At 43.7% G+C, this 19,029-nt stretch overlaps 1 protein-coding gene across 1 annotated transcript in view; it reads right to left on the bottom strand.

Moving 5' to 3' along the window:
• Positions 1–1,453: 1,453 nt before the first annotated feature.
• Znf704 (zinc finger protein 704) overlaps positions 1,454–19,029 on the bottom strand; it is a 207,893-nt gene continuing 190,317 nt past the window's right edge. The window contains exons 8-9 of the mRNA XM_004842009.4: positions 14,158–14,258; positions 1,454–13,521 (exon numbers count right to left, since the gene is read on the bottom strand). Of these exons, the coding sequence (XP_004842066.1) occupies positions 13,410–13,521; positions 14,158–14,258 (213 nt within the window). The 3' untranslated portion in view covers positions 1,454–13,409. The remainder of the gene's footprint in view (positions 13,522–14,157; positions 14,259–19,029) is intronic.

A 19,029-nucleotide genomic window follows, 5' to 3' on the forward strand; every position in this document is an offset into this window, starting at 1 on the left:
GGTGCAGATCCTAAGTGGGGATGTGGACATGGTGAGACTAAATAGTGAGAAGAGGTGGGAAGATGGGGTGGAGAGCAGCCCACACCTCCTTCAAAAGTGGAAAAAGCCAGTAATCAGAGAAAGGTTAGCTTTTTCCGTCTTCAGCCCAGAGTGAGCCCTGTGCTTGTAACTCCTACAGTGCAGAGTCACCTTTGCGTGGGCTCAGGGGTACAGAGCCCCAAAGCCACGAGCACCACGTGGTCTTAGGCCAGTTACTTAGCGTTTATGAAGGAATCCCCTCCTGGATAAAGTAGGGATGATAGAGGTGTCCCCTTCAATAGTACCATATTCTAGATGTTTTGTACTATGCTGCTTCCTGTGTGCTCATAATGTGGTAAAGTTTATAAATGAGGTGCAGTAAGAGATTAACAATGAGTGACAGAACAACTATAGGAATGCACTATAATGGCAAATGTAGTCTGGTAAATGTGGTCTCTCGCAAAACATCTTGCGCTGTGTTCATCCTTCTTGGGATGAGCTGAGATGACACAATGGCTACACAATGACATGAGAGGAGGTGGATGACATGGCATTGTGAAGCAGTGCCAGGCTACGACCTCCTGACACCTGGTTAGAAGGAGCATCATCAGGCTGTGATGAACAGGCTGAATATGAGGAGACCGCGGAGGTTTGGTGACTGGAAGCTGGTGTCCGGCTGCAGAGCCCCCAAGTCCTCCGATAGGAAAGCTACAAAACCTGGTCCATGCCTCGTGCTAGTCACTGATGTCAGTGATGGCCAAGATCAAAGGCTCCGGGTGGGTGGTTGTTTTGGCTTCCATTTGTAGAGTACCTGTCTGTACACCTTGATGTGTGTTATCTCAGATCATCCTCACAACAGCCCCAGAATGCAGTCACTTCTGTGAATCCAGGAATAGGCCACACGTCGTCTTTCTCCCTAAGCTAAGGTAAACTAAGCTAAGATAAAGCTTGAATGGGCTAGGAGAAGATATTGTCTAACCCAGGTCAGTCACTTTTTCTCTTTTACCATCATTTTCATTCTAATACTTCTAGAGATAAGACCACTTGTCCACCTAGCAAGAGGCAAAGCTTGGTTTGTGCCCAAGTTTGTTGAGCTCTAAAGCCTACTATGTTCCTGAACACACACGTACTGTAACTGGCTTTTGTAGGTGAACACAGCAAGTTCTAGTGAGCAGATGTGGCCATTGGAGGGCCTGCTGGATGGGTGGGCACCAAATGGACACTGTCTACTTGCTTGGAACAACAGGATCAATATCCTAGGGTAGTGAATGATTAAGTTGTAATTAGCAGGGTTGAACTCTAAAAGGGAGATGCGTTTCCCATGTATCTAGAAATGTGCTTGATGGTGAGGAAGGTATGCTCTTGCTTTTGAACTCTTTAAAAACGTTCCTTGGTAGAAATTAGTTATCCTTTACTTAAATAAATAGCCCCCAAGTAGAAGCAGATACACAAAAACTTTTATTGTGGAAGTTAGACTTACTTCATGGTAATTAACCAGGTACAAGTGCATTTAAATTCATGTGTGTGGACACCGTAGAAGTCAGAATGGTCTTATTGAAAGTCCTGTGTTCTGGCTTGATTCGTGCCAGTACAACCCAAGGTAGAACCATACACAATGTAAATACAGGTCAACGATGATGTCAGACTAGATTGGCAACACCATATTCATTGTTACAGCTAAGCATTACAGAACATGAAAGTCCAAAGACCAGAAGACTATTACTAAAGTGATTCTTATTCTAAGCGTTTCCTTCTACCTAAATGCTTCTGGAGGACCAATGTAGCAACCCCTCCGCTTGGGGGCGGGGGACAGAGCCTCTTCTGGATTTTACACTCACATGGGCCACAGACACTGTAAACACTCGGTGGTCTTCCTGATGGCCATTTCAAGTAGATGCCAGCTGTCTCCTTGGGAAAGTGCAGTTTAACTGGTGTGAACATTTTCTCTGGTAAATCTTCAAAGCTGAAAATTTCCTTCTGTTCCAATTAGCACCAGTTTATTTTAAAATATTTTTTCCTGGTGTTAAATATTTAGGAAACATTTTGTAAAACTAACACACAGCGTCCAAAACAATGGAAAGCAAAAAACATTCAAAAAATTGTCTTAGAGAACAGCATTTAGAAAAACAACATCATTGAGACATTCAACAAATCTATATACAAGGTGCCAAGAGCGACGAGGAGCAAGGCTGCAGAACAGTCACAGAAAAGGCTGGTTAACCTGAACCTCCACAGGCTGTATTTACAGTCAGAAAAGTATTCTGAAATGTATCAGAACGTCTGCATTTGGCTCAAAATCACGTAAAAAGACAGACTGCCCCTCCCAAACTAACTTCTAATTAGGTAGCAAACATATCTAGCGTGATCCTAAGTACCAGGTTTAGAAGTGTGTTCTCCATATTGTACAGACAGTTGAAGAACGTTCTCAACAGACAGAAGAGAACCAGAATAGCAGAGATAGGGAGTTATTTCTGTGTCATCAGATGAAGAAAGAATTTAAAAAAATGCTGCTGAGTAATGTAGTAAAGCACTGATTAAGGAGCAAAGAAATTATTAGGAGAAAAGATTTCATGAAAATATTGGCAAAGGGGCTAAAGAAATTTAGGTGGCTTATATAAATTTTTAAATCACAAGTATCCTCACGTAATTTTGAAAAAATATTTGCTTTTTCAGACAATAGTTTAATATTTTGACCTTAAAAATCATATAACCCAAAGTTTTTGAAATTCTTTTTCTTGGATTGAGAAACACAGGCGATGAAACCTATGCCGTATCTCTCCAATGCAGTACTCGTTAACTCCACAGTTTCACTTGCTTGCTAATCTGGTGTTGCTACAATACCTGCCTCTAAGGGACTGGGCACATTTTCTAAGAGGCAGCATTTCTCATTTACGCTTAAGAAGTAAAATACAAACCATTTCCCATTGTTCACTTCAGCGACTTAGTTGTTTAGAGCCCGGAGTTTCAGAGCGAAGTTTCAATGCACTGTCTTTAAAAACACAAGCAGAAGGACAAGGTGGCATCCCTCGTCCCCATAAGGACATGCATTCAAGTTTAGTTTGAATAATTTGCAGTTGTGGTAAGTCTCTATGCAAAAAATTTACTTGGATTCAATACAAAATACATGTTACTCTTTGAAAATGCATAGTTTATAATTCCATACATTCATTCACTAATATCCAAAACTTTTGTAAGGAAGTACTTACCCCGAATGGTGGCAAGACTGTACTTCAAAAATCTCTAAGCACTGGATAGCATTGCCACGTCACTTTTGAATTAGTGCCCATACATGCTAACACTTGTCATTGTAACAACAGTGTCCCACAGGAAGGACTGCTTGCTCTTCAGTCTGTGTGGTTGGTTTGTTACTTGTTTAGCAGGCACTAAAAAAACAATGCTTTTTCTACTGATAGCATTTCTACTAACTACCCCACTTTAAATATTCAGTAATTTCTTTTTAATATTGTAGATTTGGTATAGAAAACAATTTGAAAGATGGCTTAATTTTAAAAGCAGAGTTTTCTTAAACCTTACCGTGGACTAAGGGCAACAGAGGTTTTGTGATTCCTTTTGTTCTCTCTCCCCCCAGCCCCCTTGCTTGAATGAAATGACCACAGGCCACTTGGAAGTCATATTTGATGATAGTCTTGAACCCTTTGGGACTTAGCAATTTTTTCCTTATCCTGAGTTGTTCTTCTAAGTATATAGGATTTTGTTATATGAAACGCTTTGGAAACTAAACTAGGGTCTGGTTATTCCAGAGAATATTTGTTTAAGTGGCTGACCACTGTCCAACTATTAATTACAAAAATAGGAATTTTAGGGTGTATTGTAGGAAAATATGGATTAATGGTATATATACTTTTATATATATGATCCACATTCCTGAGTTTACACCCAGGGCATTTTTCAGTTATTGATGTCATGGAACTAGTATATTCTGGGGTTATTGAATTTTCTCTTACAAAACCTAAGTCTATTCTAAAGCTTTCTACCAGTGTTCAAGGAGTTTCCTGTCAAGATGCTGTCGGAAGAGGGACTTTGCCATCATCACAGGGCTTGGTCAAGTCATAGCCATTGATTTCCAGTAGGCAGAATATAAGGGAACAAAATAAGGATGTGTAATCTGCAGTTATGCGTGGCGGGGGGGTAGTTCAGTGTGAAGCTCCACTGTAGATCCCTGAGGGTAATTGAGACTCTTGGCTCCAGCAGCCACAGGCCCTAAGAGCTCCGCGTCTTTCCTTCCTGTTCCAGTTTTCTGTGCCCAAAGCATAGGAAAGGCTCCGCTGGAGTGAGGGGCAAGGGCTTAACACCACCAGCAGACTGGAGTCCTTTTCTCTTTCTGTAAATAGAACATTAAAACAACTCTACCCTGCAGGAGCTACTTTTCCCACAGTGAAGGCCAGTTCTGTATCTGTGCTCTGAAATTGTGGGCAGAGGCCAGAGCCTAATTAAACTCAAAGCCTCTTGTTCTGCCCAGGGCCCCTCCTGGTGCAGATCCCAGCACGGGTCATGGGCTCTGCTCACTCCGATGGTCCACGTGTGGGAGGGGTGGGGAGGCCCTGGTGTGGAGGGCTTGGGGGTGTCTACCTCGTCACTGTCTACCAGTGAGTCTGAACAGATCTTTTATGACCAGCGTGGCATGTGAGCTGACTGAGTAACTCTCCTTAAGATCACCCAAAACTGTTCAGATGGAAATGTTTCATCTCCAGGAAACGGGCAGCCACACTGTCTAGGCCCAGTGTACCTCTCCCAGGACCATGTATCACTTTGGACCTTAATTTAAGGGAGAGCACTCAGTAGCACAAGAATCCATGGCTTCGGAAGTGAAGGGACCGAACAGTGGTCTGCCTTCTGGCTCAGGAGATGAGGCCACTAAGGGAGAGAACAGGTGGTTGCCAAGATGGTGGAAAACAAGGCTGACAAACAGAATGGGGACTGTTCTTTCCTCTCTCTCTCAAAGCTCAATTTCTTCTTGAGTGCTGATTTTCTTCATCAGTCAGGGATAGAGAGAGAGACTTCAGGAGCAAATAGATGAGTACTTTATTGTTTGTCCCAAAGGAAATCTTTAATGATGGCTCCCTTGCCTTTCTCAGGAGTTGCTCTTTTCTACTTCGGCTAATTTTTTGCATTAAAAATTTAGAGAATTGGCCATGGTAAGAAAATGTGACAGTTAATTAAACCCAGGATTTAATTTTTAGCATTTTTATAACATAGAGGGGATCTTCTCTCTGAAAGTTAGTAGTTAATTGTGTGGACTGTAATTGAATCATAATCTGCACTTTCCTTAAAAATCTGTAGCTATCCAGTTTTGGAGGCATAGCTTTTTTGTTGTTGTTGTTCCCTAGCACTTGGCTCTTTCTATGCTCCTGTTATGGCGCTGGTGATAACCATTACACACGGACTTCTTTTCCATCAGGGAAGGAAGTGCTAAGCCAATTCCTCCTCTGGTACTTCAGAAACAATAAAAATATCATTCATCAAAGAGTGAGTTAATAAAGTATGTGACAGGCCCAAATGGCTTTTTGAGGCGCCTTCTAACTCTGACAAAGTTCTTGTGGGTGACTTTACTATAAATTCAAGATATTAAACCTGATAAACTAAGTGGAGAAGTTGCTTGTTCATATATTGGACAGCATTTTAGTCATTCACAATGAAAGAAGTCTCAAGCATCTGTCAACAGTTTAAATTACATTAAAATTTAAACATGACTTAATATCACCAGGCATTTCCAACTCTGAATTTATGTGCTTTTTGATGTGATCACTACAAATTATAAGCTGATATTTTCTGGCATCAGTTGAAGTTTATTTATATAGATAGAATATGTTGAATGCTAGTAGCAAAATAAAAATTTCCCAGGGAATCAAAACTTTTACTCAGAATATTGCTTTAGTTAATAGACTCCCGCAATCAACTGCTTATCTGGCTGGGGCTAGGAGCACGGCAGCTATAGGAAGGGGATACATTTGGGATGATGAAGTTTGCACTTGGCAACAGGGGTACGTGCAAGCGAGGGTTGAGAACATGGGGCAGGTGGGGGGTCTCAGGTCTAGAGCCCTTCTGCAGGACTGCGGCCTCAGCTGGCCCTGTCACCAGCCCTGCCTGCCTTGCATTGCTCTGTGGCAGTAAGGCCTCTGAGGTTCAGGACTACTCTGAGTGGCTTTGCGTGGGTGCCAACAGTGGTCCTCAGTATTCCTACTCTACACCGGGCTCTTAGAAAAAGAAAATCAAATAATAGATGTCCAAAGAGAAATACTTTATCTTAGATGATTATCCTAATGTCATCGGGACTCCAGTGTAAGATAGTTTAAAATAGTGCCTTTGAACAAAGCGACTTATCTGCTCCCGTTTTTTAATGACACATTTATTCTCACTTTGCTTTTGCCCTTGGGCAAAGGTGCTATGTTTTCCTGTGTAGAAACCCCTCGTTCCAGTGAGTGCCTGCCTCATCTGAGTGCCTGCCAGCGGGAGGTGAGCGACAGTCGCAGTGCACTGGAGGGAGACTGATGAGGCAGGGCGCTTCCCGGAGGAGCATGGAGAGGGCGGCAGAGGGCTTTGGCACAGGCGGCACCATGTGCCACCTTAAAACTTCAGGGGTCCTGGCTGCGTCTCCTTGCCAGCCCCTCGTCACAGTGGTCACGGCAGTGAAAACAGCAAGAGAACTAGGGCTACGCTAGGGTTACAGTTATTCAGTGCGGCACGGCACCGCCCAGGTGTGCCTGCGGGCAGCTCTCACTGAGCTCGGAGCATGTGGATTAGAGGCAGAGCTGGTCTAATGATAGGATTTAAAAAATATTCAATGAGAATAATTTCTCAGGAGACGTGACTGTTTTCTCCTTTTTAAATTATCCAGATAGTGGCAACACGTGAGTGTGGGGCTGACGGAGGAACGGAACCGATAGCCGGGGAGGGGAACCTGCTTTCTCAATAGTGAGCCTGTGGCTGCAGGCTGTGCCTGCCCACCGACAGCTTCTCTTTGGTCTGCAGTTGGCCAAGAGCGCGAGTCGGTTGTCAACACTTCAGGGTCAGGTGATACTGTTTCTTTTTTTTTTTTTTTTTTTGGTACCAGGGATCGAACTCAGGACCTTGTGCTTGCAAGGCAAGCGACGGAACCACTGAGCTAAATCCCCGGCCCAGTACTGTTTCTAAGTGAGAAGAACAGGCAGCCCTGGGCCTGATTGCTGCGCGTTCCGATTGGCTGGCTGGCTGAGCTGGTCTCCTTCCCGGAGATGTGTGTGCTGGGGTTCAGCACGTCTTCCCCGTTCTCTAGGGTCCCTGTTTTGCCTGATGTGCATGATCAGTCACAGACTCACCTGGCCTTTCTAAGGCCTCCTAATCTGCGACCTCTGCTCTACACCACTAGGAAGCTTCTATTCAAAGATGAAATAGGGCTCATTGGGTTGAAAACTGCGGCAATCAACTCTCTCGGGAACTCAGTTGCTAACAATGAAGATAACGATGGACAAGCAGGAGAGTTTGCCTCATTTCAGAGACCGAGAGCCAAGGCCACACGAGTTTTTTCCTAGCTCCGTGCTTTCCCAGTCCTCGTGTGTGCAGGTCTAAAGCCTACTTGGAACCAAGGTCCATCCTGGTGACCTTCTGACCATTCCACAAGGGTTGCTCATAGGCATATGGCTATTCTATCTCAGCTTCTGTTTTGATAGTGTCAGTATTCTTGGCTAATTAGACTAGAATCTTGAATCTTTCAAATTACTAAAATCTTGAAAAGATACTTTCTTGTTATAACAGTGAGTGGGCTTGAAAAAATGGTACAGCGTTATGAAATGGTTTTGGCAAAGTTCAGAATTACTTGTGCAGCAACTAAGCTCTCAGCTCCTCTCCCTGTTTCCCAAATTATGGACATACTTTCTGCTCACAACCTTGTGTGCCTGGGAGTTCTTCACAGTGGAAAAAAATCAAGCACTTGTTCCCAAAAGGAACTTAAAGTTGTTTTGTTAGTGCTGAGGACAAACCTCTTTTAAATATTACAGATCTCTTAATGCTATCTTTGGATGTACATACTATGATTTTAGAAAATTTCATGCAATGCTATATACTAGTTAAATGCATGTTGGTGGTTTTGATAGGGTGAGTGGAAAACTTGTGATATAGTTTATCATTTTATAAAGAATTTACAAGAATATTTCTCCCGTGGCCTATGAACATTTCTGCTAACATTTTTTTCTTAGATTTAAAATACATACAATCAATTCTTCACGTCTTTTTTCCAAAATGCTTTGAAGACATACTGGTGATGATAAAGGAGTGGCTGCTGCTATCCTGATTCTCCTGTAAATAACCATCCCATCCTATCTGCCTTCTCCCCTCGCTGCAGAGGGTTCACTGAAAAGATAATGCATCAAAACACTTGCTTAGAAGAGGCATAGCCCTTTGTTGGTGAACAGGAATTGTGTATAATATTAATACTTCCTGTCTGGTAAAATACTGTATTTTAAAAAATAAGCTACAATGTATAAAACCAAGGTCATTTCCCACAAAATGTTCATGTTCTTTGTGATTACAAAACACTGCATCTTGTAAAATATTTCCAGTTCTGCTAACTTGAGAAGTTGAGTACTAATGCTTTTATAAAAGTGTCATGTCTCTTAGATTTATAGAAGCCTAAGCAGTATATTTCTTGTTTCATTTGGAAAATTATTATTGTATTTAAGATTACATTTTGCCACAACACATTACCATTGTGATTCTCAGTCCCACACAACCAAAGTTATAAAACATGAGATTGTCTTCAAAAAAAGGAACTATTTACAAAATAGGACCAGAGGTAAAATTCCCGTTTTGATTCTTGGTCCTATAATAGATACACCTTTTAAAGCATGTATATCATTGGATATGGGCTTTTCCAAAGTCAGTCATAGTAAGCAAACCAGGTGGTCTTAAATTCATTTTATACTTTCTTGCTCAATTGATGTGCATTACTCAGCAACATGACTGATACCTAAAAGTGCGAATCTTGTTTTATTTACTGACTCTGGGTTTGGCGAGTTACAATGCAAAAAGGACAGAACAAAACAGGTCCAATGTGGAGAAATCCCTACAAGTAGAGGAACAGGAAGAGTCTGTGTGCCGCTGGTAGGGTTCCTTAGAGAGATGAAATTTCCAGTTGACCTATGTGCCCAGCACGTTCTCCAAAATGATCTGCGTCCTCATTCTTATTCATGAATCCTGCTGTTTCCACTCATTTGTATGCACAAATTCTTCCCTGTGTTCACACAGGTCAGTGCTACAGCTGATGTGGTTGACAGAAATCCTACGGGGCTGTGAGAAAAAGCAGCACCTTGTCCACAAAAGTCCATGGCAGTTTGCTCCTTAACATGCTATTAAAGCAAAATGCACATCTTTAACGGCTTGCTCTCACCTACAGAATTCTGCTTATAGCTAAGAAACAGCCACCCAAACTGGGTGTTTATAAAAAGGAACGGCAAGGCTTCATATTCACAATTACATTCAGAAAAAGCCTCATGGAGTCTGTGAACACCCACCAGGCTCTGTGGCCGTGGTTCAGATGTTGGCCTTAGGCTGCAGGCCAGGTCCCAAGGGACAGCTCTGCCATGGGACATCTGCCCCATGGCTCCCAAAGTCCGTACTGTCTGGTTCTCGGAAACTTGTTTTGAAATGATACCATTTTCACATGAAAAAAGTTGTTCCGACTAGAAAAGACTTCAGTGATAATAAAAATTCTTCCTAGACTTAGGATTCTCTAGATCTATTTTCACATAGCCTTTGTTTCCCTGAGGAAATAATATTTACAGTATTTTGCTACTATTCTCAAGGTATTATTCTCTTTCATATGTACAATTCTTGCCACTTTTCTCTGAGCCTTCTCAAGTGAATGCTGCACTTCGTTTTCCAACAGTCTGATGAAGGGGGTGGTACAGTTCAGCAGTGCTGGCTGATTCGGAACCCAGGGCTGCATGCAGAGGGTGTCCAGGTGTGACACCAGATAGCGACGTCAGCTCGCGTGATCTTGACATTTAATGGAGCACATTTCAGTTTCAGATTTTTTTTGCAACACAAAATCCAAGTGTCATTCTCTACTGAAAGTTTTCACCCATAGCATGCTTATGACCAGGCAGCAACTGTCTAGTAAAGGGCACCTTGTTTGCACTTGGAGCTGCTGACAGATGCACTGCAGCTGAGGATGCACATTCCCAGTCAGAAACCCACCACTCTTCTCTTCCTGCCACTGACTTTTGCCAACCAAGGGAGCAAGTGAGGTGGAAACAAGCCTGGCAGCTGCTCAGGGACAGTCCCTGCTGGCTCACTGGCCCCAAGAAGATGAGCAGGAGCCAGGTGACCACAGTGCCCTTGCATCTCCTCCCTGACCACCTCGTGTTTCCCCCAGGTTGTCTCCCTGCCTTGCACATGTTGTACAGACTCTGGGAAGACTAAGGCTTGAAACTTCGCCTGCTGCACATGCTTTGCTTTGCAGCTAGCTGGAGAATGGCCTGTCAGGCACTAGGAAATGCCTTCTTTGGGGAGAAATTCGAGACTGTTTTGAAACCGGGGGCATCAGGGTGAAAACAAACTTTAAACATTTTCACTGGACCAGAATCCGTTGCAGTGCCACTGCTTTTGGACAGACAGGCCCCTGAGCACCCTGAGATGGATGGGCTCATCCTGGGATTGCTCTTCTCCCCCTTCTCCCCCGACCTGTCAAGTGCAGACATTAGAAGTACTCAGTTCCACAGAGATGGCAGAAAGTGAAAGTCTGGCTTAGTTTGGCACTTCATTTGGTTCCAAAAATAAAAAACTACTTTAAAAAAATTAACTTGTACAACCAGTAGCGGTATATTGCAGTTCAGAGCTCGCTGTGTGGCCTGTAAAAAGTGTAATCCCTTTTCTTCAAGGCCAGTCAGGAGTGGCTTGGTGGGCTCCTAGTTCTTACATGTCTTGGTACAGGGAATGGGTGTCTGCAGGTCCAGGAAGGTACTGAGGGTCTCTTTACAACTGGCAGCCAGAAAAAGTACCCAGAGCCCTGGGCTGGTCAGCAAACGGAGCACCAGTGCAGGCAGGAGATGGAGAAGAATCTGTATGCACAAGTCCTTAGGAAAAAAAAAAATCCCAGGGAAGAGTGGGACTCTGCAGTCCCTGCTCACACCTGGGCGGGGCTGAGGACTGGCTGTAAGGACTGAGGCGGCTCAGCGAGGCCTGAGCTCAGAACTGCTGCTCATGGCTGTGTCTGGAGGGGACTGCCAAAGAGCCTCGCTCCCCAGCAGAGACCTTTCCTGCCCCGTGTTCCAGTAGCTGAGGGGGAAGTGGATTTGGCCCCCATCACTTTTGTGACTTAATCCAAGGATCAAAGGCCAGGGAGCTGCGCTGAGAAGAAAAACCTCTGGTGCAGGACTGCACCCTGACTACTGTCATTTAAGTTTAGTACATGATGAACTTGACCGAGCATGGACTGGCCTGGGCCTCCTGGAACCAGGGCCCGGCTTGCGTCACAGCAGCAGGGACAGGACACCGAGAACCAACATTGCGGGGTAGAGAAAGCGAACACATTTCTACATCTTGGGAAACGCTGCTTCCTGGCTCACTTTGTAAGTACCAGGACATAGAGCGCACCTCTGTGACTAATATTGACTAGTAACTTTGATAGGAATTTGGATGAAACTTTTCTCTTGAAGTGTTCAAAAAAAAAAAAATAAAGGAAAAGACCAGGATCTCTTCCAAGGAGTAATTTTTAGAAAGTCATATGAGCATGTAAAAAATAAAATTGCCAAAATATATGAATATGCAAATTATGGATGCTGCACTATAGAACCACCTTACATATCCTTGCTTATATTAGAAAAGGGTCTCTCTCTTTATTAGGTGACTTCTTTCTACTCTTTTACAAAAGCATATGTACATTCTCTAAACATATATTAAGCTCTCCCCTGTGCAATTCCATTTGCCATTCCTGTGGCTGATCCTGTGTCCCCACCCCCACACAGTGCCTCCTTAAGGTGCTCCGGCTTCTTTGCATAGGTACAGGAGAGGCCAGTTGTTCGAAGGGCAACGTCGAGCAGGGCAGATAGCAAAGGAACTTGTGGACAGCTGTGCCCCCCCCCCCCCCCAGCGAACAAGCATGACAGGTCAGCGATCCGATAACTAGCACACAGCACGAGCCCTGGCCCTACTAAACAAGAGATTCCTATACCAACATGCATTTTCCTTTTGGTGTTTCCTTATGCAAATTCTTAATAGCTCCCATAATTTTACAAGAAAAATAAAGGTTTAAACCCTTTTTCTGTGTTTATATTGTTCATAAACCCATCTCCCAGATACACTAAAGCATAAAACCTAGAAAAGTGCACTCAGCAATGGAAGCCGGTTTATTGACCTGATGTCACTTTCTGAACAGATGGGGACAGGTCAGCTGTGCTCTATTGTCTAAAGCAAACCTTCAGGGACAGTCTGGAGTTCTCTCCCCTTCCTGGGATCGATCAGGTGGTGGTAGAGGCTGCAGGGCAGGACCGCTGACTCCACCTGGCTACAACCTGGATGGGCTAGTGGTACTGAACAGATCTGAGCTGCAGTTCCGTCACAGCCCTGAAAGAAGCAGGCTTACCCAGGGGACTCCAGGTGCCAGTTCTTGTCTGAGCTGTGGTAGGTGGAGAATTCATTGTGCTGCCTCTTTGGGAAGAGCTTCGTATGGATCCAAGGAACTCCTGGATGTTCCCAATGGCGACAGCAGGACGTCCTCAACTCAGCTGGGGGCTGAAGTCTGCTGGTGATTTCCACTGCCAATTGCTTTCTGAGCTTATGCCATCTGGGGCCCTCCAAGCTAACTTGAACTCTACCATGGTTCAATTTGGGGGCCGATCTTGAAAACCAAACCAAACCAAACACATAGAAAAGATACCCAGAGTGCTGCTCTTTCCTGCAACACATCATGATGCGTACTGCTCCAAGAAGTCAAAGGAAAAGCAGGGAAAAGGCTATTCACAAAGGATACCTCCTTTCATTCTTTGTACAAATGCTACTGAATAACATGGAGCTTAAGTGTTTGTTCCTTAAGTGTCAAAAAAATCTCAGAAATGTCATAATTCAGAAAGTTTATCAAAATGTGCCTTTCTAGGTAAAAATGGGATTGGTTGGTTCAATTGCTATAGAAGTCCACAGATTTAAGACCTAGATTCACAGCAAACAAAGTTCACTTTTCTTTTGAAAAAGAAGAGAACCATTTTTTCTGTTCTAGGCTGAATTCTCAGTAAGAGCAGTGGAACATGGTGATTTTTTGTTTTGTTTTTGCTGCAATTCCACCAATGTTCCTGGAAGTCCTTTCCCTGGGCCTCGAGAAAGTGTCGTTTGGAAGGAGCAGCTCTTCCCAACACCTTCAGTGGGAGGCACGGGCAGCGGCAGCATGGGCTCAGGCTCTGGGCTCAGTCCACGAACCTCTGGCAGGCCTTCTTCCAGCGGCAGGCGGTGCACCACATGTCCCGGTTCTCCATCCCGTATACTTTCCGACACTTCTTGCCCTCTCCTCGGGGCTTCCTGCAAGACAAGGAGGATGTGTTCAGTGGGGGGAACCTGGCGGGTCTTCTATGGAGAACTGGAAAGACCAAGGGAAAAAGCTAGGAAATGCGGCAGGGTTCTCTCCAGCATCAGACTTTAACCTTAAAGTGCCAGGTGCATCCACTGCGCTCCATGTCGCTGGCATGGTTTGCTCGGACAGTCCTTGAGCTTTTGTCTCCTCCCCTGTGGACACGCTGGTTCAGCCATCTCCATAAATAAGTAAACCGAAGAACCAGCAGTAGAGAACAACAGTGCTCCTTTCTAAGTTTTCAAGCACTCACTTTCCAGTGCTCCCTTACTTATTTCTATAATTATGGTTAGGGACCTCCTGGGAGGTTCTCCCTACGTGGAATAAAAGCTGTGTCTTGTGGTTCATTTCATACAGAGCTCAATGCAACACAGTTCTTAGTAGACCCAATAATATTACTTATTCTTTAAGAAAACCCACTGTAAATTATTACCCTCCCCCCATAATAAATCAGCATCAATGCCCAGGAAAGGCCGCTTCGTGCACTGTGGAAGAGTGTTATGGAAGAAGACTGTATCTCTGCCTTCACTTTGGTCTTTTTGTTTTCCAGGAAGTTCCCTTGAAGAGTGAGTTTCTGGCAGACGTACCTTAGGCTGACGGCCCCTCGGGGTGGGGAGGACAGGACTGTGTGGGCGTGTTGTCTCTGCTCGCTGGTGCCTGCTGGAGGATGGTGGTGTGTTGGTGACACCTGATAAGTACACAGAAAGTCAGGTGACAGGGCAGGTTCTCTGTCCTATGCATTTATTTAGTCTTTGTCATGCAGACAATGGCCTTTACCATCAGACGTGAAGATGAAATGCTTTTTCCACAGAGAACAGGTTAGACAGATGATGGATACTAAGGGCAGAATTTAAATGGCTCTGCTGGAGAGGCTGCTGGAAAAAAGGAACCCTTCTTCACCACTGATGGGAGTGTAAACTGGTACCACCACTATGGAAATCAGTATGGCAATTCCTCAAAAAACTAAACGTAGAAATTCCACTCTGCTCAGCTATTTCCCTTGTAGCTGTCTTCCCCAAACAGTTAAGGACATCATCTTACAGGGATACATGCATACCTATGTTTATAGCAGTACAACTCATAATAGCTAAGTCTTGGGAGCAGACTATATGTCCATCAGCAGATGAATGGATAAAGAAAATACAGTATTTATAACAATGGAGTACTACTCTGTCATAAAGGACAAACTTGAGTCTCTTGTAGGAAAATGGATGTACCTTGAGACCATAAATATCATGGTCTCTCTTATATGAGAATTTCGATATATAAGTACAGTACAAAATAAAAGACAAGAGGAAAGAAAGTTACGGTAATCTAGCATGAACAATTTATGTAAAAGTGTACTTTGATTTAGTATAATCATTTTAAGTATTTTATGTCTTTTGGCCTGTTACTCTGTTAATCTGTATGTATGATAAATTAACTTTATAAGAACTTTAAGATAAACAAATGAATCTGATGGTGGCAAATAAAAGGTAGGTGGAGAGGAAGGGAGAAAAGGATTGAAATGTGTCATGAACATGGACCAATCCCCCACAATGCATGCAGCCATTATGTATTGCAAACATGCACTAATAAAACAATTGTTGATCACGTGAAGAGTGTTAGAAAAGAATAAAATGGAGGGAAAACAAAGAATTTAAATGTATCTCCAAACACAAAAATCCACCAAGAAGTAATATCTAAAAATCTTTGTGACTTAATGTCTATGCATCCCAAGTTGCTCATATTTTCACTTGAGTAATATTTTAAACTTTAAAGTATATTCTTGTCTATTAAATCCTCATGAACCTTGCCAAGCAAGCTTTATAATTTCCCCCCTCTTTTTGGTACTGGGGATTGAACTCAGGACCCTGTGCTTGCAAGGCAGGCGGCGGAACCACTGAGCCAAAACCCCAGCCCATGATTTCCCTTTTTGAAGATGAAAACTATCTAGAGCAGTTACATGATTTATCTAACAGTACACAGCTAGACAGGGACAACAACACAATACAGACCTTCACCTTCTGTTTGCTCTACTAGAGCATTCACAGCTGCTGAATAAATGGGTTCTTGTATGAGGCATTTCTACAGCAGACTCAGGGGTGCCAAACGAGAATAAAAGCAAAGGGCCAAGAGTCTGAGCAAGTCAAGAGCACATGTCATCCATGTCATACCTGCTGAGCTCCCCAACATGCCAGGCACACAAGAGCAGCCTTCATTATCAGAATGAACTCATGTGACACTTGCTATTATGGGCCCAGTTTTAGAGGTAAGGAAGCCAAGGGATAGGGAGGGCTGCATGACTCACCCCAGGTTACAGAGCGTGCAGTGCAGAGCCAGAGCTGTGCTGCAGCTGTCCCTGAACTAGAGCGAGGGCCTGCTATGGTTCTCCCGCTTGGTGGCGGTAACGAAGGCCCCCACTGTTCTCTACGCCTCTTGGATTACTCACAAGGCCTTGTCCTGTCACCTGCTCTCAACACTAAATATTTTCCCAGCTCATGAGCTTCTTGAAAGCTGCAAAAACCTAGTTTTTACAGCAAAAGAAACTGACGTTTCAGGTAAGTAAACAGTGTTTCTGTATACAGAAGGAGAGATATTTAATCCATTTAAAAGCTCCGTCACCTACAACACAGCCACAGAAACACTACCACCAACTTGTAGCATGGGAGCCTTTCTAAAGCATAGTTGCAGAATTGATTTTCTCTGCTAAAGATGCTAGTACTTTCCCCAGACATTTTAAAAACTATCCAGGCAAGTAAAAACCTAATACTTAAATGACTGTTGCCATAACTCTGATTAATTCTGTACCACTTTTGTCTTTACGCTAAAGCTGGGTGAAGGGAGGGCCAACAGATGAACATACAGAATTTTTAAAAAGCAAAAGCCTTGGAGCTCAGTGTATACACTTTATGTGTATAAATATGTAGCTCCTTCCTGGTAGAATGCCCCCCCCCTTCCCATAGAGATGCAAAACACAGGGATTGAATGGCTCCGCTGTCCAGGACCACTGCAGATGGTCCAGAATGTACTCAGACGAACTGTTCCAAACTACCAGGACAGTAAGAACTTAAAAATGACTGTAGAATGCCAAGGACACCAGGTGAGCTGCTTGTGAACTGGAAAAAAGTTTGGTTGAGGTGACCGTGAAACTTCCATCAGCTGTGGACAATCAGGAGGGTCTAGATTTTGCAAAGCTGCCACAGTCCTTTTGCACAAGGTGGTATGAGATTCATCAGATGCTCTTCATCTAACAGGAATTAAGTACTGTCCTCTCTCTGGATCTGGAGGGGAAATCATTTCAGGATCATTGCTGTTACCAAAATCCCTACATTGTCAAGTCTCTTACCTAAAATGGCATAGTATTTGCATAAAATCTATGCAAATGCTACATCTTCAAATAGTATATATCCTCCCATATACTTTAAATTATTTCTAGATTACAGTACATAATACAACATGAATGCTGTATAAATAGTTGCTATCCCCTTGTCTAGGGAATAATGGCAAGAAAAGTCTGTACATGTTCAGTACAGATGTAATTTAAAAAATATTTTGGTATGTGGTTGGTTGGATCTGCAGATGTGGAACCCACAGAAACAGGGCTGGTTGTCCTTGTGCACACCAGGCACTGGCCTGGCGTCCATGCAAACAGCAGTGAGCAGGACAGCCTGCCCTCTTGAGGTTTACATTCTAGTGGGGAGATAGACAAGTACAAAAACATGATTGTTTTAATGATAAGTCCTGAAGGGAGTCAAAAGGGTCACAGGCCAAAGTGTAATCAAAAGGGAACCATTATTTATCAAGGGTGGTAAATGAAGGCCTCTGAGGGGTTCCCTTCTCCCAGAGAATGAGAGTGCACGGGGTCTCAAGGGTGCTGCAGCAAAGGTGAGGGTGGGAGAAGAGATGTAGATTCAGGTTATGACTTAGAGCTTTTTAAAAGGGTTGGAGAGTTATTCTTAGTGCAATGAGAACCACTGGAGAGTTTTAAGAAAGTGAGGTACAGTATCTGATTTATGCTTTGAAAAGATCATGTTGGGTCTTGGGGAATGGATAGGGGACAGCCTGGAAAGGAGTTTTATGGACTATCAGAGAGGCTTTCAGGCCATTCCAGGAAAAGATACACCAGTGGTCAGAGTAAGTGTGGTGGCAGTGATGGTGAAATGGGGTTGGATCTGTGTCTTCAGAGCCTAGGACTGCAGATGGATGGGCTGTGGGACAAAGAAAACTGAGGCAGATCTTTAGATAAATCAAGAATGAATCAAGAGAAGGCAAAGATGGGTTCTAGGTTCTCTAGGTCAGTGGTGGTGCATTTATGGCATGCAGGCTGAAGCACAGTTTGTATCATTGAAAGCTCATAAAGGTTCTAGGTTTTGGCCCAAGTATCTGGGGGTGGAGACAGTGGGGCTACTTACTGAGATGGGAAAACTGGCACAGTGGGGAGGCAGGAGGGTCAGGCTGTTGAAAATGCCATGAGCATTGTGAGGAAGATGGTTCTGCTGTGGGAATGGCCCTTCTCTAGTGTCTTCATTCCTGCTAAGGGCTCTCTTACTGGGGGTTCAGGGCTTGCATGTTCTGTGTGCAGCTCCTCCCGCTTCCACAGCAGACATGGGCTTCTACATGGTACAACGAGCATAGGACAGAGAGGACCCATGTCACACATAGTGTTATGGTTGTGTCTAGATGTCCCCCCAAAGCCTCATGTGGTCATAGGTGGGGCTTTTTCAGAGGTGGCTGCATCTAGAGTGTGTCACGCTGAAACTGATTCATGGTGCACTGGTAGGATCATGGGCACTAGGATTAAGGGTGTGAGTGCTACTTGCCCTAAGTAGCCTGGGTAAGATATAAGGGATAGAGCTATGGTCGCCCCTTGCTTGCTTTGCTGCCTTCTTGCCGCTATGAACTGCTTTTCCTCTTTGATGCTTGTCTGGTGTGCCTCCCTGCCTTGGAGCCAGCCAACTATGGACTGAAACCTCTGTAAACTGTGAGCCAAACAAATCTTTCCTTCCTTAACTTTGGACATCAGGTATTTTGTCTCAGTAATGAGAGAAAAGTAACTAACTAACACATGTGGGTTTATGGTTAATTCTCGATACTGAACTTGAACATTTCCCTTGAGATTTTTAATAGTAACACAATCATGTTTTGCCTTCTTATTTCATGGGAGAATAAAGATGGGGAACCAAAAGATGACTGAGTTAGGAGACTAACATTTATTCAGTGCATGCAAATGTGAAAGACAGTCTGCTAGAGGATTTATTCTTTTTTAATCCTCACAACAAATCTGGAAAGTAAGTGATATTATTTGCATTTTGAAGATAAAGAAATTTAGGCATTGAGCATTAGTGGACTGCACCATATAGCAGTAGCAGTAATTTACTGAGAGCTTGCTATGTAAGCTAAGTATGAGCTAAGTATCTCCCATATATGATTTCACTTTTTCCTTCTCCCCTCTCTCCTTTCTTCTACCCACTAGGGGT

Source organism: Heterocephalus glaber, unplaced genomic scaffold (assembly GCF_053883595.1).
Source record: "Heterocephalus glaber isolate CG9 unplaced genomic scaffold, H.glaber_assembly_v1.0 deba00001553, whole genome shotgun sequence".
Classification (NCBI taxonomy): Eukaryota; Metazoa; Chordata; class Mammalia; order Rodentia; family Bathyergidae; genus Heterocephalus; species Heterocephalus glaber.